The 25,990-nt window shown below is 42.0% G+C and overlaps 1 protein-coding gene across 2 annotated transcripts in view; it reads right to left on the bottom strand.

Moving 5' to 3' along the window:
- The window catches only part of PLXNC1 (plexin C1), a 172,224-nt gene that overhangs the window by 90,608 nt on the left and 55,626 nt on the right, over positions 1-25,990 (bottom strand). For both annotated transcript variants that reach the window (XM_004602834.2, XM_055118386.1), the window contains exons 5-7: positions 14,451-14,565; positions 3,919-4,066; positions 444-528 (exon numbers count right to left, since the gene is read on the bottom strand). In XM_004602834.2, coding sequence (XP_004602891.2) covers positions 444-528; positions 3,919-4,066; positions 14,451-14,565 — 348 coding nt within the window. The remainder of the gene's footprint in view (positions 1-443; positions 529-3,918; positions 4,067-14,450; positions 14,566-25,990) is intronic.

Genomic DNA, 25,990 nt, shown 5'->3' with positions numbered 1-25,990 from the left:
GGCCACCCAGAGGAGACGAAAGGAACATAGTTTTGGCATTAGGACTTCATCTTTTCCTTTGTCTTCACCGGGTCCCGCCATTACACCTTCCCCTTTTGGACCCCAATTCTCCAGACCATTCTGATAATAGAAAAAGCCCACCACACCCCTCTACCATACTATTAGGGACCCCTCAGTCTGGGAAGGGGGTGCATTTCCCTGCGAGTGGGAGCACTTAGCACAGCGGCTGGCATCTCAGCGGCACCCTCTTCCTCACTGTTAGGGCTCGATTGAGCGAGCTGAGCTTTGCGCTCCACGGCTCTCCTCTCCCCCAGCAGGCCACGCTCCAAAAGGCACTTTGGGAAGTTCTGTTCCGCAAGAGTTCTTCGGGAAGCCAGGGGAGCGGGGCAATGAAATAAATTAAGGCCAATGAGAGAATATTTAAATTTCAAATAAAATCTTACTCTCGTACTGATGAGCAGTTGGTGAAGTTGAATCGTTTTGATAAATTCCAAGAACCAAAGAACATCGCGTCGACAACCAGAACATCTGGAGCAAAAGGGGAAAACAAAGTCATTTACAGCAGGGTCCCGCCAGCGTCAAGCAAAGCTGCAAGCGCAAGAAAGTAAATATTTTTGCCTCATTTGGAGGGAGGGAGGGAGGGAGGGAGGGAGGGAAGGAGGGAGGGAGGAAGAGAGAGAGAGAAAGAGAGAGAGAATGTGTATGTGTGAGTGTGTGTATGAGAGAAAGTGGGTAAGACTGTGTGACTGTGTATGAATGTGTGTGACAGCATGAGAGTTTGTGTGTGAGCGTGTGAGAGTGTGTGTGTATGTGTGGAAGAGTGTATGTGAGTGTGTGTGTGAAAAAGTGTGTGAGTGTGAGTGTATGAGTGTGTGTGAGAGAGAGAATGTGTGTGTGTTTGTGTGTGTGTGTGTGTAAGAGTGTGCATGTGAAAGAGTGTGTTTATGTGTGGAAGAGAGTGTGTATGTGAGTGTGTGTGTGACAGACAGAGTGCGAGTGGGGCTTGCGGGTGTCAGCTGTTGAGCAGCATTTCCATCCGTTGTGGCTCCTCCCTGCAGGCCAGTCGCATCAGGCAGCCGAAGAGCACAGCACAGGCCTCCAACAGACCAGGGCCCACCTTGCGTTCCAAGCCTCCCATGGATAATCAGTAGGATAAAAGCCATTTTACAGTCCATTTACATCTCATGCTCTCCCCGGGATCACTGTCTCTGCTTGTAATTGGCCACAGCTTCAGAATAAAACAAGTCACTAAGCAAGAAGTGCCTAGAATGCAATGCCCAGGATGTTCACAAGGAGCTTCGGTACTTTAAAAAAATTCCACACCACCAGGCCCAACCTAACAAACTCAAGACAGTCTGTGGCCCAGGAGCTCACCACAAGTTCTTGGAATCAAATGCCACTGAGCCCAGGATGAAGGCTTTCTCTGTGTTTGAAAACCTACTCCACTTAGAGATGCTCCAAAGAATAAAGTGAGAAAGATAAAAATCACTTTTTATCAGCATTAAGGCAATGGAACATTCTCACATCTGTAATTCTCCAACCCAGCTATCAGGGAACTTGACCAGAAAAACAGATTTTAGATCCCATGCTTGACCAGAAAAACATGTTTGACCAGATAAACAGATTTTAGACCCCATGACCAGAAAAAAAGATTTTAGACCCCAAAATCATGTCCTGATTTTGCCAGTCCACAGCAGTCTAGGAACCTGAGATCTATAATACTGCCTCCCCACAGAATAATCTAGAAGACTGGTTTGAAAGCCATGGCCCAATTTGGGCTATTCCTGGCTCTGTGCTCAGGAGTGACCCCTGGGGGACTCAAGAGACCACATGCACTGCCAGGGATTCAAATGGGGCTGGCAGGATACAAGGCAAGTGCCTTAATCCCTGTATTATCCTCTGGCCCCTGGTATCATAGTTTAGTCTTTGAACTAATCACTTGATGAGTGTTTGCAGAAGAACCAAATGGACAGTAAGCATCTGGGAACATTCAGTGAAAAATAGGTCAGTGGAAATCTACGTGTGCCTGATGATAAAGATGAGCAAATGTACTCTTCAGAGTATCAATTATACACAAAACAGCATTGGAAAATGAGCATGTGTGGTCTCTATATTTATTATTGTTCTGAAAGGAAAACTAACCTGGGTGAGAAAATACAACAATACCAACACAGTTAAAGAAGCACTCTATAAATGGTTCTCTGCAGCAGCTATGTACCAAGATTAGGATGCCTATGTCGAACAAGGAAGTGTTAGCAAGAGAATGACAATTAGTACAGAATGCAGCCAGGCTATTGGGAAAAGGTGAACTTCCTCCCAATATTTAGAAGCAAAAGAACAATAGGATTTGGTGGATATAGTGAGGCTGTTCTAAACCATAGTCTGGCAATGACTATTTGCTGAATCAAGATGGGGAAAATGAGGAGAGTTTGGAACAGAGCTTTTTTGGTTTTTTTGGGTTTTATTTTTGCCTACTCTGAATGCACAAGGCATTCAGAAAAGAACAGGCAAAAGGTTGGGTATAATTGATGGAGGCTCTAAAATCAGCCAACTAGCTTTACAAGGCGAACTCAAATACTTTAAAAGCATATTTTATAGGTGAGCAAGCCCTGCATTTTAATGACCAAAATTAACTAGAAGCATAACACAAAGTCTGAATAGTGTGGACAAAGTAAAGTGGAAAATTGAAATAATTTTCCAAGCAATTCAGATCCAAACAGCCATCGTGAGTACAGAGGCTGGGAGAAATTGTGAAGCTCTGGCCTGGTACATTACATTTCCTTCTACAGATTTGAAATGAATTGAGAAAAACCAATTCTTACCACAAAATCTAGCTCCATCATGATATTCACTCACTCTGCGAGGCCTGAACCTTTACTTCAACTCTTCTTTTGTCTTTCTCACCTCCAAGAGATTTGTCAATGCTTCACCACTCAGTCTTGTCACTCCCCTGTCCCCCCAACCCCGCCACACACACACACACACACACACACACACAACATTCCTAGAATCCATCCACTTCTCTCTAGCCCCATGAGTTCCTACTGCCACAATTGTCCTTTTATCTGATCTGTTAATTTGTCCTCCTCCAGCCCTTTCTCCACCTGCAGTCCTTTACATATCCACTCATTCATCCTTTCACCAAAAGTTAATTGTAAATGACCACTTGGGGCCTTCTCTGGTATTCATTGTCCATCACACTGCTCTGCACCCGAGTCATAGAGGCCCTCCTCTGGCTCCTCAAAGTTTTTTGTCTCCTGGCCATGACGTGGTGGATCACCAACCTAAAATATTCTTCCCTCATCTTCTTTGTGTATCCCAACCCTTTCCATCTACCAGGAAGCTCTCCTTGACTGCTACATATGTTTAAATGTTCTTCTCAAAGAACAGTTCCCTGGAACACTCCTGCTTGAAACAATGGTTTGGAAGGAACTGGTCACTTGTCTCTACCCCTGGGAGGCTATCAATACCACAAGGGAAGACAAGGAAGGCTTGTCACTGGATCCTCAGCACCCAGTCCAGCACTGACACATGATAAGCAAATACATCTTGCATGAATATGACTGGTTTCAGAGGACAGAACTGGGACCATTCTGCCTCATCTCACCAAAAGCATCACTAACCCTTCAGATCTCCAAATTCTCTGGACCATGTCCGTTCAGTGTTGTCACTTTATTCTGCTCCTTTATCCAACTTACTCTCCTCTGTGGCACCCTACCCTCTGGAACTGAGGGGCAGCAGAGGATAAGCAGGGTCAAGAGGAGGAACAGGAAAAAAGCAGTGGGGAAAGAGTGAGTCTCCAGCAGTCCCTGTCATTGGTGGAATTTGGGATATCTGTTCTCACCAGGGTTTCTAGCCTTTTGGTTTTCACCCAGGAATCCAGAAGTACACTTGCCAGACACCCGGAAGTGCACTTACCTTTGTAGATTATCCTAGTGGGGATGCTGCAGGTACAGTTCCCGTGGGGCGGGCTCTCCCCCTTGCAAAGTTCCCTGCCCGTGTCCACGTTCTTCACCACGCACTCAGAGTGTCTGGGAGAGAAGCTTCCCACCACAGCCACAGTAGTCTGGGCGGAGAAGAAGATAAAAGAACCCTGAATCATCATTTCGCACCATTTCCACCCATCTTAGAGTCTTGCCCCAACCCCCCCTCTGATCCGCCTCAGAAGGAGATTTTTGAAGATGGCAGATATCAAGAAAGACATTTTGCTGGCTATTTGCTTTCCTTTTATAAATCAAATATCATATTCTCAGACCACTTTTCTGCTTGGTGCATGTTTTTCTTATCAATTTTAAAGAGCTCTCTGTACGGTGTAGATAAAAAAATCCTTATCTGTCATATCCCTGACACTTATTTTCCTCTAATCTACTGTTTGTCTTGCAACTTTTGTGTGTGGTATCTTTTGCTTTACAGAATATATATATATATATATATATATATATATATAATCCAATAAAGGGTTTCTTGTCCTGATTATTAAGTTTTTTTCAATCTCTAATATCTTAAAGACAAATATAAGATTGTTCTACCACCTTTATTGTTTTATTTTTTAAACTTCTGTCTTGAATTCATCTGGAATTTAATCATATATAGTGTGAGATAAGGGACCACAAGGAAAGTTAATTTTTATCTAGATGGCTAGACAGCTATGTCACATCCATTTACTAAAAACAAAACAAAACCCCTCCTTTCCCACTGAGTTCAAACACCACTTTTCACATATATTAAACTATCATATATCTGAAATCTATTTCAAAACTCTGCTTTATTCCAATTACTATTGACCTACTCTTACTCCAATGTCATCAACTTTTTACTACTGTGACTTTAAATACATAGGACATCTGATAAAGCAAGTCTCTCATCATTTATCTTTATTTTCATAGCATTTCCTAAACACTATTATTCTATACGAGCTTGAAGACAATTTTCTCCCAAACAGTAAGAAGACTTAGAGTGCAAAAGACTTAAAGTGTAATTCTTCCACATTAGTTAATGCCTAAAACATACATTAATGCTAGGATAATTTATATCTTCATAATGTCATGTACTGCCATCCAAAAATACATTTTTTTTTACTCCTTTAGTTTCTCTTCGATCTAAGGTTCACTTAAGAGAGTAAACCTCAATTTCCCAGATGTCAATAAACTTTTGCTATCTCTACTTCTAATTGCAATGTTATTAGAGTGAAAGAAGGTAGCCTGTGAAATGTACCTTTAAACTTAGCTAAGGTTTTGTTTGTGATCAAACAGATAATAATCTAGGGGTTGGGGTGGAGGTGAGGGACTGGAGTGTATATAAAAGGGGACAAAGAAAGAGAATCTTCAAATTTCCACCGAAGCAACCCCTTTACCTGCCCCTCCCCCACCACCGGCCACACACACACACACACACACACACACACACACACACACACACACACACACAAAACACAATGAATTAGCTAAAGCTACAACTCTCTTCGGGAAATGGAAAACTAAGGGTATTACTGTGCAAATGGTAGACATGAAGATGTAGTAGGAATTTGAGAAACATGGTAGGAAGCTGGATGCAGAGGAAACGGAAGCACCAGGGACAGGGTCCCAGCCCCAGACCACCCCAGAGCTGTCTCCTTCACAAGCTCAGAAGACTTCCACCTAGACTTTCATCTGCCAGCTAAGATTCTTCCTCAAACAAGCTTGCTAAATCTGTTTGATTCCTAGGACACATACCCAACTTTCCTTTATTCAAAAAATAAAAATCCATATCTGGGCCATAGAATCATGTGAGAAGAAAGCGAGTTCACATATCTTTACTTCAACTGGACAGAAGTTTGACCACTCGTGGGGCCTTGAACACATTAATGCACCCAACACGTCCTGCCAGGGAGGGGACTTCCAAAGCAGCGGGGCTCAGTCACACTGCTTGCTTCAACCCAGCATTTGTAAGTGGGGTCACACATCTTGGCACAGGATCCCGTGATCATATCTAATACTATCATGTATATACTGTCTTAAATTCATTTCGCTGTTCAAACATTATGACAAAAGCACTGGGTATTTTTGTTTATTCCATTTTCACCAAGTATTTTACATTTTTTGCATTTTCTTCCAGTGCTCACATATCCAGTTTTACATAATTGCATCATTTCATTCATTGATTTCATAAATATTTATTAAGCCAATGGGTGACTGGAGAAATAGGGCAGGGGGTAAAGTACTTGCCTTGCATGCAGTGACCCAGTTCAATCCCTGACATCTAAATTGTTCCCCTGAGCACTGCCAGGAGTGATCCCTGAGCACAGAGCCAGAAGTGAGCCATTAGCATTGCTGGGTGTGTCCCCAAAACCAAAAACAAAACAGAAAAGCAAAAAACAAGTCCTTAACTTACAACTACTGCACAATTCTTTAGTGAACCACACAACTACAGCCTCTGCCCTCCAAGAGCTTATAGTCCAGTTGAAGTATGGAATTGCACAAGACTAAAACTGAAGGGCCGACAGTACTGGGATCCATTCAGAAATGATAGAAGTCACACCAATGGCTCAACTCCACCACCTCACAAATGGCCAAGACCACAGATCCTGGTGTCTCTGTACCTCCTAATTCCTCAATAGTGAAATTCCATAAGGGCACACTAAAATTAGATGGGAAAGTAACATAGAAGCCAACGAAACTCAACAAACAAAAACAATAACAGAGAAGGCTCAGCTAGCAACAAACAGTTCAGAAAATTCTTAGACAAGGATTTATTTATCTAATTTGTCTAAGTTAGAATCTTAGACAAATTCTTAACCCCGTGATGTGATAGGCTGGAGCAATAGTGCAGCGGGTAGGGCGTTCGCCTTGCACACGGCCAACCCGGGTTCAATTCCTCCGCCCTTCTCTGAGAGCCTGGCAAACTACTGAGAGTATCTTGCCCAAGGCAGAGCCTGGCAAGCTACCCGTGGCGTATTTGATATGCCAAAAACAGTAACAAGTCTCACAATGGAGATGTGACTGGTGCCTGCTCGAGCAAATCGATGAGCAACAGGATGACAGTGACAGTGACAATGATGAGATATAACAATTTTCACATTAAACCATTGATCTTAAATACTTAATCAGATTTATTATTAGAACTTGTTATCTAATCAATTTCAACTCTAGAACTGTATCAACAGTTGTGACTTTTTTCCACATTGAAATTTAAAAAAATTAAAATAAATTTTAAAAATTAAGAAGTGATAGAGATCTGACAAGTATGGTGCAGTAGAAACTGAAAGTATCAAGAGGTTCAGGACCATGTTTTGGGGTAGCAGGGGCAGGATTGACAGCAGGAGAATGCAGGAGGCTTGGGGGTGAGTAAAAGGGGAGAGGGAAGATACCACGTACTGAGATTGGATCTTCTTAGGTTAGAAAACTCAAGATTTCCATTTCAGCTGTGTATTAATCAAAAGGGTATGCCAAATTGGCTTTGGGTCTGGAACTTTGGGAGCAATCAGAACTGGACTGAAAAAGGAAACATAACATCCATGTAATTAATCTAAACACATGAGTGGACAGACTTGGTCATGGACAAGTATAGATGACAAAAGAGAAAGAACCGATATGGAGCCTGGCACAACTCCTTTAGGTAGAGTGGAGGAAAGAATGAGGAGAAGCACATGGAGAAGGTGTACCATGGGAAGCAAAAGAAGAGAAGGCTCCAAAATCTGCCAGTAAGCCAAGAGGGGAACTTGTTTGCTAGAAGGGCTACATGGATTCACAACTGACCTCACCAAAAACAGCTTAGGGAACCACAGGGATGGAGAGGTTGGTACTAGAAGACAGCAAGTATTTTTAAGTTTAGTGGAAAGACAAGGTGGCCAGGGAGTCAGCTAAAGATTTGGGTTTGGTTGTTTTTGGGGGGATTGGTTTTATTTTTGTATCACTTTAGGTTCCCAGTAAATATGGTTAAATAGTTGAAGACTTGGCTTAGTAACCATAATGGAAATCCTTGCCAGATAGGAAGCTCTTTCTTAAACTAAGTGTACAGACAAAAGGATGAAACAAAGGATTAGATGAGACTGATAAAATGAATATAGTTAACCGTCAATGTTCATGGAGTTGAAGAACTTCTTACTGCAGGATAGCAGGTCAACATAATAGTTTTTCCCTTTTTTGTTTTTGCTTTTTGGGTCACACTGAGCAAGGTTTGGGGGCTACTCCTGGCTCTGCACTCAAGAATTACTCCCTGGCAGTACTCTGGAGACCATATAAAATGTCAGGGATCAAACCTGGGTCAGCCACATGCAAGGCAAACACCCCATGTGCTCTACTATGGCTCTGGCCCCCAACATAATTCATTTCATTTAACAACCTTATTCTCATGCAGTTTGGTTCTCCCAGATTTCTGATCCAGAAAAACTACTGCAATAAGATCTGCATGGGGTTCCAGGGCTCAAGTTACTCCTTCAAATTTCTAAGCTTAGAATTGATACTTCTGTCGACCTTTTGAAATGTATAGCTAAATTGCTTTCCAGGAAAGTTGTACTAGGGCCAGGGATGTGGCTCAGTGGTAGAACAGAGGGCCCCACATGTGTGAGTCCCGGGTCCAACCCCCAAAACCATAAACAACAATAAAGAGGTTTATGTTAATTGGCATCACCCACACTAAAGGTTTGTGGGTGTCATTTTCACTTTTATTTGCATTTACTTGAGAACCGAACAAAGTTGAATGTGTTAACTATGTCTAACAATCTAACCCTCCTATTGTGTGAATCTATACTTTTGCAGGTTTATTTCCGGTGTATGAGGTTTACTTTTTAATTTCTCCTAGGCTTTAGAATCTCATAATCAATATTCACCTATTGCAAATTTTCCCTTAAAGTGGGTATCTTAGTTATCTATTCATTTTCATACTTTTTAAAAGTCAACACATGAATATTTTCCTTTAACTATTATATGGGATATTGCATCAAAGCTAAGAAAATTATACTTCTAAATGATCTAATTCTCAAGTATATTTTTGTTAGTGTTAAATAATAATGCCTTAATTTGCCTAAATTTTATTTTTATATTTAACAGAACATTTGAATTAACTTGTGTCCATATTGTAAACCAGTTATTTTGGCACCTTTATAAAATAATTTTATTCATTTATTCTATCTCTCTGATCTTCACCTTTTTCAAGCATATTTCTGAGCGTTCTATCTTTTTATTTTTTTAATTTTTTAATTTTTTTATTGAATCACCATGTGGAAAGTTACAAAGCTTCCAGGCTTAAGTCTCAGTGAGCATTCTATCTTATTCCATGGATCTATATATAATTTTTAAGCCAGAGTCATGGGTTGAATTATTGCCACTATATATCTTTTAATCATATGTAAATAGTCTGGCTTAATTTCCTTTATTTTTTTTTCTTTAACGGTGGAGGTGGTTTGGGCCACACCTAGAGGTGCTCCTGGGCTCTTCCTGCCTCTACAGTGACCTCGAAAAGTCCTCCAGAAACCTACATGTGGTGCCTGGGATAGAACCTGGGCTGACTATATGCGAGGCACCTCACTTCCTGTCCTATCTCTCTGTCCATTAATTTTCTTTCTTTCAAAAAGTATATTGGACAGGGAACTGAGGTAAGTGCTTGCCTTGCACACAGCCAACCTGGATTGAATCCCCAACACCCTATATGGTTCCCCAAGCCCTGCCAGGAGTGATCACTGAGCACGATTGCCAGGTGTTGTCCCTACCCCCCTCCAAAAAAATAAAAGTATTTTGGACACTGTTGAGCATTTCATAATGTTGAGCATTATTCATGATGAATTTTCTATCAATTTTAAAAGAAAGCCTCTTCAAAATTTCATGAAATCTAGAAAATGGATTGAGAAAGAAGTGACATTTTATAAATACCTTCCTGCCAAGAAATGTAGCATGTGTCTGAATATATTAAGATTGTTTTCATATCTTCTAAGAAAATACCTGGTATGTTTTGCTTTTATTTTTATTTATGCTTATTGATAAGGTTTCCTATTTTGATAACTTTTAATTGATGTTTTCTACTTTGAAGTATAAATACCCTAGATAGACAGTGCCCCCAGTATCCCACTATGTACTATTTGAAAGAATTGTTGAAGATAAATAAGGTATCTCAGAGTCCAAATGACTACTTCTGGTGAATGTCTTAGTATCTCTTAGTATTATTTTTAAGTAGCAGTTATACACTTCACTTTCTAACTTTATGTCAGAGTATTCTGTTGCCTTTAATAACTGGGATCTTTACATTGGTACACTTTGATTTTGCAAATGTATAACCTCTTAATCTTAGCAAATAATGACATTTCTAATTATTCCAATCCAGTAAGTATTTCTCCTCCTTGTTTACCATATCACTGCACCTTGAGAGCAATACTGAATTAGTGATTAAGGAACTCCTTGTTTTACATTCTGATTTATAAAAAGAATGTTTCCAGTGTCTCTCCTTTAGGAAGTATGCTGATTATGAGAAATACTTTTATTCCTATGCCTTTTCTGTTTATATGAGTGCAAGTCATTTTTACTGTGTTAAAATATCTTCATAGATAAATGAATGTAGTTTTACATAATGCAAAAATAAGATCCTGTTATTCATCTTTTCCTGTTTTTCACAGATATCCTCTATATGCGAGAATTGAGTCTTTCTGGTTTTTTACATTTCTTGGGCCTTTCCTCTCCAGTGAATGCATTGAAGGAGTAGATGTTTACAACCTAGTATTTTATTCTTTTATACAGCTCCACCTCAAATAATCTTATGGAGACATACATATATAAACAGGGAGAGGCACATTTTTGGATCAACATATGATCACATAAAATACATATAAGAAACATACACATATATATGTCCACTTTTTTTTTTTGGATTTTTGGGTCACACCCAGTGATGTACAAGGGTCACTCCTGGCTCTACACTTAGGAATTACTCCTGGTGGTGCTAGGGGGACCATATGTGATGCCGGAAATTGAACCTGGGTCAGTCATGTGCAAGGCAAATGCCCTCCCTGCTGTGCTATTGCTCCAGCCTAGCAAAGCAGGTAGGGCATTTGCCTTGCACGTGGCCGACCCGGGTTCGATTCCTCTGTCCCTCTCGGAGAGCCCAGCTACTACAGAGAGTATCCCACTGGCACAGCAGAGCCTGGTAAGCTACCCATGGCGTATACGATATGCCAAAAACAGTAACAACAAGTCTCACAACGGAGATGTTACTGGTGCCAACTCCAGCAAATCAATGAACAACAGGATGACAGTGCTACATATATATATATATATATATATATATACATATACATATATATACATATCTCCTATAGAAGAGGATACACTATCTCCTAATTGTTTTGCACAGTCAGTTTCTTGGGGAGTCTGAAATATATGATTTCCCCCACCCCACCTCCCATATCTAGACAGTTACTAGACTATTATTAGGCCTACAGTGGGCAGTTAGTAAACACTCTGTGCTTTGTTTTGTGTTTCTAGAATTGAAGTCACGCTATCACATATGCTCTGCACAAGTTCTCTTGCTGGTTACATCAAGGAAATGAGTAAAATCAGAGATTCTAATTCTGTAGGTTGGCTTCTTTAATACTTACACATATAAAAATTACCAATAAGTATATGACTATAAGGACAGAAAATATTCCAAAATAATTTAAAAGATGGAGTCAGACACCTTATCCGCATCATTTAAATAATCAATCCAAAGTTGGCTTTAAAAACAGCTTGACTCAGATACTTGGTTCTTACCCTCTTTACCTGTAGGGAGCTGGTGAGTGGGGAGAGTGAGGTAATGTGAGAAGACACAGAAGACACTAAAGGATGTAAGGCAAACCACAGTGGGCTCAGGCTAGAGAAAAAAGTACTAGTGTTTATCTGGGCGGTAAGTAATATTGATAAGACTCCAGATTAGCTAGAAGTGGTGATGAATTTATACCAGGAAACATAAAGATAGGAACCCAATTTTGTTTTAAACCTAATTTTATTTTAAATGAAACCCAATTTTCATTTAAAAACTATGTTCTTCATTTAACCATTACTTTCCTCACTATATTTTACTTAAGTATTACCCTAAAGTTTCAATGTGTGGGCTAGAGAGATAATACGGAGGCTAAGGCACTTCCCTGACATGCAGCCACCTGAGTTGATTCCCAGCACCACCTATTGTCCCCTAAGATACCCCGGGAGTGATCCCTGAGCACAGAGCCAGGAGTAAGTCCTGAACACTGCCAAGTATGACCCACGTACCCCATCAAAAATTTTAAATGATTTTTTAAAAAGTCTTGAATAATCTTAACTACATATCCAAATCCTGTGCATGTTTAAAGAGTGTGCATTTTCTATCAATCTCTACCTGCATGAAATTTTGCCTTTTTATTTTCCAAGCTTTTGGGCCCCACCCAACAATGTTCAGGCTTTAGTCCTGGCTCTGTGATCAGGGATCACTTCCGGTGGGCCTCAGGAGACCCTATGTCATCCTGGGGATGGAAATTAGCTATCTGTGTATAAGGCAAATACCCTACTCACTGTGCTATCTCTCTGGCCCAGATTTTTCAGAGTAAGAGAAATATGAATTTGGTGATCTTTATACTTAGATGCTTAAACACCTTTTTCATAGAATTTCTTCACACTGACCCAAGCTAGAGGTAGTTAGCATGTATGCTTTAGGGGTAGGGATGTGTGTGTGTGTGTGTGTGTGTGTGTGTGTGTGTGTGTGTGTGTTAACCAGTCCTTACCCTCCACCTGACAACAGAAAGTGGTAACAGTCAAATAACTTTAAATTCATGAGTTCCGGTCAGTGATGACTTGAAAGCCTGATTCTTGTATTATTTATCACTCATTAAATGCTCTAGCTCTCCTTTATTAAATGTTAAATCATCCTAAATGGTATGGTTCTTGCTATTTGAAATGGCAAAGTGTAAGGGAAAAGAGAAAGTGGCCCATTTCCTTGTAAATGTGGCATTCAAACAAAACAGAGCAAGCTCAACAGACAGGTCAACTTGCTGCTGATGCAGTGTCTGTACAATTATTCATAATACAAGAGCCATAATTAGAAGGAAAATGTCTCCTTACAGCACCACTGAGACTGCTAAGCAGAAAATCCATTTTCCCACAGGGCATGGTTGGTGTGTGAATCCAAAAATATTTGAATATACTCATTGGTGCCTTTTTCTCATCCAGTGTCAGGGCTCATGTGCTGCTAATGGGGGTCTTGGCCTACGAAGAGCCCCCTGGCTTTCCAATGGGCACCACTGGCAATAGCACTAACCACATTGGTTTCACTCCCTCTAACAATATTACTTAAAATCCTGTTGATGGGATAGTCATCAGGAAAAGCCTAGATACATTAAGAAAAGGAAACAAACTTCTACATTTACACCACAATAAAGAAATCCTGTTGTTTGTAAGTCTGAATTTCTCCCTCTCCCTCCCTCTCCGTCCCTGTCCCTCCCTCTCTCTCCTCCTTCCTTCCCTTTCCCTTCCCCCTCCATCTCTCTCTCTCTCTCACTCTCTCTCTCTCTCTCTCTCTCTCTCTCTCTCTCTCTCTTTCTCCTCTCTCTGGTAGGAGGTGGAGGATTAGCATACCTGGAGGTGCTCAAGTCTTACTATGAGGCTCTGCACTCAGGGACCACTCTTGGTGGCCTTGGGTGACCATATGGGGCATTGGGGATTGAATCCAGGTCAACCATATGCAAAGCAAGTGCCCTGCTCACTGTGCTATTTCTCCAGCCCATCAATTTTTTAATCAATGTTTTAATACTATATTAAAATTCCATCCTTCCTTTTGGAGAGAGTGTTTGGCTCATATCTGCTTGTGTTTAGGGGTGACTCCTGGCTCTGCGCTTAGGGGTAATTCCTACTGGTGCTTGGGGACCATGCAGTGTCAGGAATTGAACTGAGGTCAGACAAGGGCTTTAACCTCAACACTATCCCATACTACATCTCTGGTATAGCACTGTAGCACTGTCATCCCGTTGTACATCAATTTGCTCACTCGGGCACCAGTAACGTCTCCATTGTGAGACTTGTTGTTACTATTTTTGGCATATTGAATATACCACGGTAGTCTCTGGTATACTTTCTTTAAATTCAATCCTCAGTTCCAGAAAGCAGTATGGTCCATGATGAAGGACATGAAGTGTCTCCTTGTTCTCGGCTACATCACTTCACCTGCCAGAGTGTATGGTGGCAGCTGGTTAGGTACTCAATATGGCTCAACTAAGTAAATACACTAAAAAAACTAAATTAAGGGACAGGATGATAGTACAGAAGATAGGGTTTTTGCTTTACCCGAGGTCTATCCCTGTTACCTCATATGGTCCCCTGAGACCTTCATGATTCATCCCTAAATGCAGAACCAGAAGTAAGTCTTGAGAACAACCAGGAATGCCATGTGATTGCTAATACTTTATGTACAGAGAGAAGTTCCCATCTGTAGCAAAATTAGACAATGCAATAGAGAAAAACGCAAACATTTCCTCTTACCTTATCTCTGCTTTTTCGAAATAGGTGAATTTGAGGGCACACTTTAGCTCCAGATGAGATATCTAGCCAGTTTTCAGAATTTTCTGAATGTGCACACTCTTCTTTAAAAGTACACCTATTTTTTTTTAAAAAAAGGTAACAAAACACATGCATTAGTTAAAACATTCTCATATTTGACTTCAGGACAAAGTGTCAGGTTTTGTATGGCAGATTATTGATTTTGAGCGAGAAGAGGAACATGATGCTAAAACCGTAGAAAGCAGCAATGAAACAGCAGAGTGGTTTTGATTTTTCGGCCATGTCTAAGAGCAGAGAACAAATGTAGACAACATGTTGAACTTAGACTCCTGAGCCATCTCTCACAATGCCAATGCCAAGTACATCCAAGGCACACCCTTGTGTGGATTCTCAAAATACAGAGCCGCATTCTAGAAACCTAGCAAAGCACTGATGAAGAAAATGTTCGTTAATTGTATAAATTCTAGGTATGTGACTTATTCCTTAACTATCAACCTATTGTGTAACATTTTTTTAAAGCTACCATTTTGTGCTTCGCAGCATGCTAATAAATAATAATGTTTCGAGGTCAAAGTCTTCCCCAGAACTTGATATGACATTCTATAACCATCTGCTACAGAACACTTATTTAGACAGATACCAAATTATATCAAAAGATACCAATGAGACATTTTTCAGGGTCACTTCCCACGTCAGCTAGCTCGGAGGATGCCCCAAGGAAAGCCCATATTGTACTTGAGGAACGTGATCAGAAGCTGAAATGGGAGATCATTGGTTTGCTGGATCTGTCGGCCACTCTAGGTCGAGGTAACTCAGGAACTCTTGCTTCTTCAGAAGGGCAGCTCACCCGACGGGGAGAAACAAACACCGAGCACCATATTATTTTCAAACGCTGTTGCCTCCACAGATGTTCTAATTATCTATAGTTATCAGAGATGTTTTGTCAAAGACAGAACAAAACAACTCTGATATCTTTAGCTCCTAAAGGCCCAAGAGTGATAGGAAGGGGAGAGGGCTAAACCGTGACAATGAGTTTTGAAAAACACTGAAAATTCATGAACCATGAGCTTGAAAAGCAAGCAAATGATAAGTACTTTCAGCTGTGGGGAGTCCCGGAGAAGACCTGCGTGGCAAGTGGTGTGGGCCCAAGTATACATTTGACTTCATAGGCATGAAGTTCTTCTCTTTTCTCTTTTTTATGTCTTAAGAGTTGACAAAAATAGAACAGGAAGCCCTGAGTTTCACAAAACCTCAGCCCCAAGCACAGGATTTCTATCGTGTCATAGTGACATTTGAGCAACCCTGCTGACGGTGAGCACCTCGGTGTCCAAACTCCCCTCACATCTGTGTCTGTTCCTTCTCCAACATCACCACCCAGGGAATTTCCTTCAGTAATTTTCCAAAGTCATAAATTTATCTGACCCTTGATGGCCAGCTCGTCCGTCACGGACGTTAGGTTCGAATTAAACTGCTGCTCTCTGTCAGGGAGAATCTGTAGCGGGAGAAACAGAACCGGGAGGTTGAAAAATAGACAATGACGAGAGGCTGGTGCCTTATTTTGTCTCTCAGAGCGAGATGATTGTCAGACACCCCCCGCCTCTCCTGGCCACTCCAGTCTGTATAGGCGCTTCCTCTGCCTATCAGAAGACAAAAAGGAGAAAGAGAAGGGGGGTGTGGCGGGGAAACGAGTTCTGGAGAGACTGGCACGCAAATATTTTTGTAAGCTCTTAATGCTGCCTGGGAGTCAAGGCCGAAGGCTGCCAAAAAAACAAGTGTAAAATATTTCATACAAATAGTGCTACAATTTGCCAATTTGTCGGCAGCAAACAGTAGTGCCACTGAGTTATCACTCCCTTTTCTGAATGCCTGTAGTATTTCTTGTCGAAACCACACATTTTGGTATTTAATCATATGCCGCCTTGAATTACATCTTAACCGTTTCATCTATCTATGTCATTTCTGCCCAAGAAAGCTCTAAACTCCTCAAAGGAAAGGTGAACGCCTTTAATATTTCTTCAGCAAATCCCTCAGTGTCTGGCAGCATGATATGCATATATGAGGGTTTCAATAAACATTTTTGAATGAATGGATGAAATGTGAAATCTCTGGGTCATTTCAGTCAGTGATGTTTCTTTCTAGAATCTCCTTATGACTTATGATCGACTCCTATTTGTGGTAAAGAGACTTTAAAAAAAAAATGAGCTGAAAATTTAAACCTATGGCCAGAGCAATAGTGCAGCAGGTAGAGCACTTCTCTTGCGCATAACGGGCCCAGGTTCAATTCCCAAAACCACACATGGTCCCCCAAGCTCCACCCAGAATGATCCCTGAGAGCAAAGCCCTGAGCACTGCTGGTTGCAGCCCTAAATCAAACAAAAAAAAATTTCAAATCTAGGGCTAAAAGGGGAACAAATGAGAAGCTGAGGTTTTCAGATGACCTTTGTGATCAAAAAGAAAATATATTAAAAATATTTTTTTCCTATTTTATGCAAGGTTAAAAAAAATCAAACGTATGGAACTAAAAATACACGCCTTGTTTATAATGCACTTCTAAAATCTCCAAACTCCTATTTCTTGCTTTTCACCATTAAAAAAATTTCAAAAATTAAAAAGCAAAGTGTGACACCAAGAATGTATAACCAGATGGTCAACCAACAACAGTATCTTATTACTTCTCCAATATTGCGGCTTTATAAAAATCTTCCTAACAGCACATTCCCCACAGAGGAGGGGGAGAAGATCTTACAGCTCTCACATTTTAGTAAACAAAACCAATTTCTTTGAAATAATCCATTTTGAAAGTTATCACTCTTATGAATCAACGACAGCAACAGTCAAAGTCTTTTCATATAACTTCAGTCATTACCCAAATGCAATTCAAATCTCCTGTTGGAAAAGACTTCTGTTGAGGCTGATTCTTGCCCAGTGAGGCTCTCTCGGACAGACTGATTTAACTGGCTTTGTCTCAATTTCTCCCGGCCCCAAAAGGAGGAAAATTGGACTCAGATTAGAATAAGCACATTCTGGAAAAAAATGGCAGCGATACATCTGCTGACTGTGTTCTGCCTTTGCCCCACCCTCTATGAAGGATCTACCCAACGTCCCAAGACTCCTAAGCAGCACTTGATCTTCCCATCCTTATTTCCAGCTAGATTGCATGACGACATTAAAGCCAAAATGTGGGCACCTGTCCATTTGCCATTTAGGAAACCAAACCAACTCAGAGAGGAAAGAGTGAAGCCAAATGAGAAAAAGCAAATTCAAATAAACTTTTTCTAAGCAACTTAGTGGACGAAACTATGTAAGATGGCTTGTTCTTCTCAGTTTTCTATAAAGTCTGCCATACAGCTTAATCTATTCAAAACAATAAGAGCATGATATTGCCATTTGACTGAGGAGGTGGACCACCCCTCTCCAACCTGTAACTCATAAAAAGTCACATTCGAAAAACCTACATGAGCTGAGACTCAGAAACTACAGGTTCCACAGTCCATACCCTTGCTCCTTAGTTGCTGTTTGGATTTTTCAGAAACTGTTTTCATGCAAGAGACTGACTTGCTGAGTTAGTAAAAATCAATGTAAATCTAATATCCCGAAGTGATGGCCCTCACCACAGACATACGTGCATGTGAGCACAAATATGTGTGTGCACATGCACGCGTACGGACACACACACATATACTCCTACGTGGAAGGCACATGGCCCCAAGCCCTAAGAGTCAGTCTCCCTCATTAGTCTTTTCCCTACGGGATGAAACAGCCTTCTCTGGAAGAACACTCATATGCTGAGGCCAAAGGCTGCTAAAGTGGCGAGTCTGGCATCAGAGAACATACTTGACCACCAGGCTGCATGACCTCCTGGGACCCCATTACTCGTTATTGTTGATTAATCAATCGAGGTTTGGGGTCATACCTGGTGGAACTCAAGGCTACTACTGGATCTGTGCTCAGGAGTGATCCCTGGCAGTGCTCTGAGGACCATGTGGTGCCAGGGATTCAACTGGGGTTCAAACTGGAGCTGGCCACATGCAAGGCAAGTGCCTTCCCCCTGTATTATCTAACTCCCCTATTACCTTATAAGACATGCTCAAGGATAAAGACATTTGGATTCCCTAGGGCCTCAACAGGGGCTGGGCCAAGATATGGGACAGGGCTGGAAAACCCTAGGAGTGAAAGAGAAAGGAGAGGCAGAGTTTGTAGGATGATAAGGGTTACTAGGATCTGGGAGGAAAACCCAGAGAGGCCTATAATCCTCACTAGCCCTGAATACAGAACCTCTAACTGGAAGTTGAATTCCCGTTGGACTTTCAAGTCCACTGTGCTCCAAACATGTTCTTGCAAACCACATATAGAATACACTTCTCTGCCTGAGAAATCATGTTAGAAGTGCAAATCCAGCTTCCAGGTTAGTGCACACAAACTATGAATCCACCAGGTGACCACAATACTCTACATACAACACAAGATGAACAGAAGACAATGAAACTACAGCCATTTGTATTATAGAGCAGATTTTCCTCCTTCTTTACTTATTTGTGTAAAGATTATTGCTCAGCTGGTCGTCTGGGAACAGTGCCCGGCTGGACTGACTTTTAAATTTATTATTACAGTATTGCATTTATATAGTAGTTCTATTTTTTTAATGGACAGAGCTTAAATTATTAATTGTTTTCATGCCAACATAAGGAACAGAGAGACCCACTTCTCAGAAGGAGCTAATGTTCCCAGGCCCCTGGTTGGAGCTGGGGCACCTTGAGGCTCGAACTCTATTAGGCTAAAATCTCACTGTATAAATGGACCATTTACTCAACCTTGAAATAGAAACTCTGTGCTCAGATCTAGTTGCTACTTCCTGCCACTCAAATTTCATCAGCCTCCCTTAATCTAATTGTTCACCAAGAGCAGACAGTCCCTGAAGTGAGCTGATAACTAAATATCAGGTAATTGGTCTGAAAGTGGAAGTTGGGGTGACCCGTTCTCAAGATTCTCTACTGATAACTTATCAGAAAACTTTTGACAAAAGGAACCATCCAGCCTTCTACCAAGAGCCCAGGAGACCATCCATGATGGGGATAGGGTTGGTAATAAGATAGGATTGGTCGCTTTGCCTAATTGACAGGAAATAGATGTCTGCATTTTTAGGAAAGGTACAGAGGCCAAAGGAGGGGCTGGTGGTCTCCAGAGTTGGGAGCTTTCACTAGCACAGTTATCCTGTGAGATGAAGGAAGAAAACTCAGTAGGATCAAAAGTTACTGTGACCCATGCAAATCTGAATTCCAGGTCTCCAGGGTCTTCAGGAAAGGAGAATGTCAAACCAGAATAACTACAATACGGGAAAGTAGGATCTTCCTTTTGGAGCTGAAAGTCAATCCACAAGATAAAAATGCTGTAAATAACACAGTTTAGGAGATTTTTGTTTGATATGAAAATATCTACCATGCCAGTAATGGCTTTTCTTAGGATTTGACTCACTTGCTTTTCACAATTAACAGAGTAGGCACACTTAGCATTCCTGAATTATCGCACTGTCATCCTGTTGTTCATCGATTTGCTCGAATGGGCACCAGCAATGTCTCCATTGTGAGACTTGTTACTGTTTTTGGCATTTCGAATACACCACGAATAGAGGGGGAAAAACTGATGTCCAGAAGGTTCCATACCATTTTCCTGAGGTCAAGGAATTGGTGACTGCAGGAGCTGATACACAAAACCAGGCAACTAGGCTTCCAAGTGCATGCTATCAGTTCCTAGCCTGTGTTGCCTCCCACACGAGCGTCCATTTTACCAAATCCTCCCTACAGACCCTGCACTGATTTTAGGGCTTACTGAGAATTGACTCACTGATACTTAGAGCCACCTGAGGAAATGGGTATGTTATCAGCTCCACACCAGTCAAGAGAAAAATGAGGTGCAAAGAGGTCAGCCTTGTTCCGTAAATCTTAGCAGATTGGCTCTGGTGTCCATGTTCTTCCTCCTAGGTCAAAAATGCTCAAGGCTGGGGCTGGAGCGATAGTACAGTGGGTAGGGCATTTGCCTTGCAGGTGGCCAACCCGGGTTCAATTCCCAGCATCCCATATGGTCCCCGGAGCACCGCCAGGAGTAATTCCTGAGTGCAGAACCAGGAGTAACCCCTGTGCATTGCCAGGTGTGACCCAAAAGGAAATAAAAAATGCTCAAGGCTTCCAAGAGAGGCACAGCACACATGCCAAAATAACAACAAACAACTTCTTCCAGAGCATGGGCCCATAGATAAGTAAGAGTTTTTAATGCATTTCCCAAAGTATGTTCTTCAGGTTGTTTGGGGTATGACTGAAGTAGGGTTCCATTGCTCAACAGTATTGGAAACACCAAAATAAAATGAAACAAATGTCTCTTCTGCAGAACAGCTCAGAGAACTGAACGCACTGTTGAACTATGCAACCTCTCAGAACAATGATAACACCAACCTCCCAATTTTCTGGTGGCAGAATTTACATTCTAGTCATAAGCAGAGGAAAATCCTGCCCAGTCTTGGTAATCCAAAATGAGCAATGATCCAAACAGCGGATAAAACAAGAAAATCCTGGGACTTTTTTCCTCTTTTTCATTTGTTTCTTCTTGATCATGACTCAGTAATTGATCATGACTATTAATTCTAAGCTATCTCTTGTGCTCCCTCTCTCCCATGCCCTCTTACCTGAAGCAAACTTTCTACCTCCATCCCAACTCCAGCCTTCTGGTCAACTATATGACTTTGAGGTTAGTCTCAAGCACAAAACTAGCCACTTTACTCCCTGTTGTATCTTTAAAAACACTCTTTCACTTATGCCAAACCTCTATCTGGGTGCCTTTTACAGCCAGAGTTTTGAACATATCCTATGCTTCACATAACACCATTTGGTAGCACTTGCCTTCCTCTCTACACTCATCCTTAGTTGGGACTTGATGAGTCTCACTCTCGAACATGCAGGTACCTAAAGACATCAAGCCCAGCACACAGCTCCTGGTAGAGTCCTGTTATTTGATAAGCACAGAAAATATGCCAGCTCTTGTAAGTGTGTGCTGCTGCCACTGAACTGAACGCCATTGGGTCCACAATGTGCAGGAGAACTCTGTCTCTTATTCAAGAGTAGTTCAGTGTTTTCCTAGTCTACCAGCAAAGCCGTCACTCCCCACCCAGGTTCCTACCTTATACAGCATACTGATTCACTGTTACCCCAACTAAACTGTTGTTTGATCAATAAGTCACAGAAAGGAAAGGTGCACCTTATCTACCCTGAGATTGCCAGAGCCTGGTACCAAACCCACCATTCACTCTACATCACTTGAATGTCTCCCTAATGTCAAAAGCTATAGTAGGCATCAAGGATACATCTGTGAAGAAGACAGTTAAAGTCCCCTTCTTAATGAGCTTCTTATATTCTAGTGAGGCATGCAACCACCCCTCCCCCCAAAAAAACCCCAGATAAGTAGGCAATTATTTTAAATAATTTCAACTTGGTATCAGTCTTCTGCAGAAACCAAAAATACAGCTGGAAGGACTTTGTTTAGAAATTGTTGTAACAGTCTTTTACAAATTACTTTCTGAAGTCACATTATTTTGTCACATTAAGTAGGTTTCAGGTAGACAGCATTATAATACAATATCTGTAGCTGCTATGTTAAATTTGTTCTCCAAAGTTTTTATCCTCTACCATAAATTAACCCCCTTTATCTGAGCTGCATCCCTTCCTGCTTTCCTCTGGTGCCTGCTATTTTGTTCTCATAACATATGAGCTTGTTTCCTTTATTTTTTTAGGGTATACAAATTTATACCTTATACTTGTGTACCTTTTTCAGGTATACAAATTTATCTTCCAACATTTGCATGTGCTGCATATGATAACTGTAGACTTTCAATCCAGCCCCATATTGCTAATCCCCTTTATCCATTCTACCCACCCTCCAATCTTCTTCCCCTCTGGCAATCACCATTCTAGTGTCAGAATCTAAGGGTTTGTTTTTGTTTAGTTTTGTTTATTTGTTTGCTTTGTTTATTATCTTCCACATAGGAGTGAAAGCATATGGTGCTTATCTTTCTCCATCTGACTTAATTCACTTAGCATATTCCCCTCAAGGTCTAGCTGTGTTGTTAGAATAAATGGCAAGATTTCATATTTTTCAAAACAGTGAGTACTATTTCATGTACCCTCTACCCTTTAAAAAAATAATCCTTTCATCCATAGATGGGCACTTAGGTCATTTCTAGGGAAGAAAGACTTTAGACAGGTTGGTAAAGACACATGGTATTTTAGCTTAGGATCAAAGGACCAAAAAAAATTTAAAAATCTAGCCACATCAAGAGTAGTGGGAACAGCATTTCAGGCAGAAAGGAACAGAATGTACAAAGATTCTGCAGTCACTTAGGGCTTTGTCTTTGCAAGGAATATGGACAAAAGTCCAGCTCCAGCCTGGCTAGAGTTTAGAGCAGGAAGGGCAGGGTGGTTCTATCAAAGACAAGCTAGTGAATCTCAGACAAGCCACGGACCATTTATGTGTTTCAGGTTCTCCATCTGCAGAAAGGTCAATAATGACAATAATAGTTTCTACCTCATGGAGTTATTTTATAAACATACATTTAAAGGAGGATCATAAGCATGTCTTAGTAAATATTACTTTTTGGTGTTAGTTTTATTACACAAGCAAGTGAAACAGAGAATTTAGACCAAAATGGGCTCAGCATAGAAATATAGAAATAAGCAATACAAAAATGGTAGATAGAGAGGGGTCTGGGAGTAATGTAAAATGGACTGTTTACTTGCATTGCCAGCACACACAGGTTGCCCATACAGCCTGCCTATGCCAGGAAGATACTAGTCAAGGCTTTGGGGAAGGTTCCTGATCACAACCTCCTTCCATTAAAGACTCATAGGCTTTTTGAGGTCTCCCCATGCCCTGAACTCCAGACCAGAGATGAGAACTCTCTGAGGGTAGACTGGTATTCTTTGCTTCCTTTACTAACATGTGCACTTCTCTAGGGCACCGTATCTTTCACCTTTTCTCCATCAGAGTCAACTTACAGCCAGCAGCATTCAACCAGTTTGGGCTGTACTGAATAAAGACTCAGATATTAATGTGATTAAATCCTTGTTCGTGTCACACGAGTTGTATCACTGATCTCTGTTCACTGAGCTGCTGCTAGATCTACATTTGTCTTAAAACTATTTAGTACATATAAAAAATACGGGTGGACAGACACACTCCCACGAAAGGGAGTTGTGGCCTTTGCCCCATGTGGTTCTTTTATAGGTGAGGAATGTACAAAAGGAAAATACATTTGCCATTTTTTATTTCCAAATGCAAAACAAGAACTGAAGAACTTAGGAAGGATTTTTTAAAGTATGTAAGTCACGAAAATAAAGATGAAGAGATGACTTTTTTTTTTTTTTGCTTTATGGGTCACACCTGGCAATGCACAGGGGTTACTCCTGGCTCTGCACTTAGGAATCACCCCTGGTGGTGCTCAGAGGATCATATGGGATACTGGGAATCGAACCCGGGTTGGCTGCGTGCAATGCAAATGCCCTATCTGCTGTACTACTGCTCCAGCCCCAAGAGACAACATTTTTGAAGGCAGGAAGTTCTGGTTTCATGGTTTCAAAGCTGCTCCCTACCCACTGTGGAAATAGGGGTGCATTCCTTACTCTCCATGACCTCAGATTCCCATCAGCCAATAGGGTCACAAATACAATTGCCTCTTTTTTTTTTTTTTTGCTTTTTGGGTCACACCCGGCAATGCACAGGGGTTATTCCTGGGTCTGCACTCAGGAATTATTCCTGGCGGTGCTCAGGGAACCATATGGGATGCTGGGAATCAAACCTGGGTCGGCCACATGCAAGGCAAACGCCCTACTCACTCTGCTATCGCTCCAGCCGCTCAATTGCCTCTTCTTGAGAGCAATCCGGGATACCCAAGGCACAGCAGAAACAACCGGCGTCTGACAGACCAGGATGCAAGGGCCCAGACATCCCCAAATGCAGCTAGAGCAAACAGCAACACACACAACAGATCTGTGTGTGGGGCTGGAGGAGCTGCCGGGAACAGGGAGCACACGAGGCCACAAATACAAAGGAAGACATTTGAGGAGTTTTTAAGAACCAATCAATACGTACTTACGAAAATGCCCGCTGCCTGAGACAAGGTTCTTTAAAAAAAAACAATTCCATTACAAGAGCTATTGACAAAAAGTGGCGCACCCTGGTATTAAACAGCACTGCTGGAAGCGGGACAGAGCTCAGATGAAAGCGATGGTGCGGATGGGCAGTTGGGGGCAGAAGCAGGAGGACCTCAGCTGCCAGCCCGACCACGCACAGTTGATTCTGGGGACATGAGCAGAAGGGATCCTTGTGCCTGCCCCTGCCAAGAGCTGGTCACTGAGCGCCACACCCCCTAACAGTTTCACCGTATCACTACCACCTGCTTTGACATAAATCGCATGGATTCGCTGCTCCGAACGGCTGAGGGAACTCGGCTCCCCAAGCCACCCCTCTGGGGCTGAAGGCTTCCTGACTCCTTCCAGCACTTTCCATTACCCAGCCACACTGCTCTTTCCTGCACTGGGGTGGGCACGGAAATGCCCCGAGGCCCACACAGCATATTCCTCCTCGCTGCTTCCCACTTCGAACCTCCCACAGACAGTTGCCCTACTTGCTTCTACACAATTAGTGGGCACAATGGGGTCCTGGCACCAGAAGAATGACCCTCCACACCTCCGGTCTCATGAGGACCATGATGGGTTATCAGAGAACTGCACCGGGCCATGAAGGAGAGTCACAACACAGACTTGAAGCACAAGGGCACAGCCTGGACCAGAAGGCAAGGAGGAATGGATGCAGAAACAGAGCCGTCCTGGCATGCAGAGTCGCCTTCCAGCCCCTCGACCACCTGCCCTGGCCCAGGAAGGAGGGCATCTCCAAATCTGAATGTGCACTTCTGGGTGGGCTCATGTACCCCCACCCCCTTTTTTTGGGGGGGTCATACCTGGAGATACATAGGGGTTACTCCTGGTTCTGCACTCAGGAATTATTCCTGGTGGTGCTCAGGAGACTATATGAAATCATGGGAATCGAACCCCGGTTGGCCGTGTGCAAGGCAAATGCTCTACCTGCTGTGCTACCACTGTGGTCCCAACGTAACCCCTTTTTTAGGGATCCCATCTAGATTGAATTTCTCTGGTTAAAAGTGACACCCCCTGGCCAATCTCCCCAGCCCTGCCCTGCCTCATTTTCCTTCAGAACATTAATCACCACTGAACATGCTCTCTCTGTCTTCCTCCTCTTTCTCCTCCTCTTTATTATCATCATCATCATCATTATTATTACTATTATTATTATTATTATTATTGGAGTCACACCCAACTCTTCTCAGTGCTTAATCCTGGCTCCATTGCTCAGGGATCACTCCGTGAAGTACTCAGGGGGATGTATAAGGTGCTGGAATCAAACCCTGTTGACCACATGCATGGCAAGTGCCACACCCACTGTACTCTCTCTCTGGCCCTCTG

This window comes from Sorex araneus, chromosome 10 (genome assembly GCF_027595985.1).
Source record: "Sorex araneus isolate mSorAra2 chromosome 10, mSorAra2.pri, whole genome shotgun sequence".
Lineage (NCBI taxonomy): Eukaryota > Metazoa > Chordata > Mammalia > Eulipotyphla > Soricidae > Sorex > Sorex araneus.
Note: the sequence above shows the minus strand (reverse complement) of the source record. Positions and strands in the feature narration are given on the sequence as shown.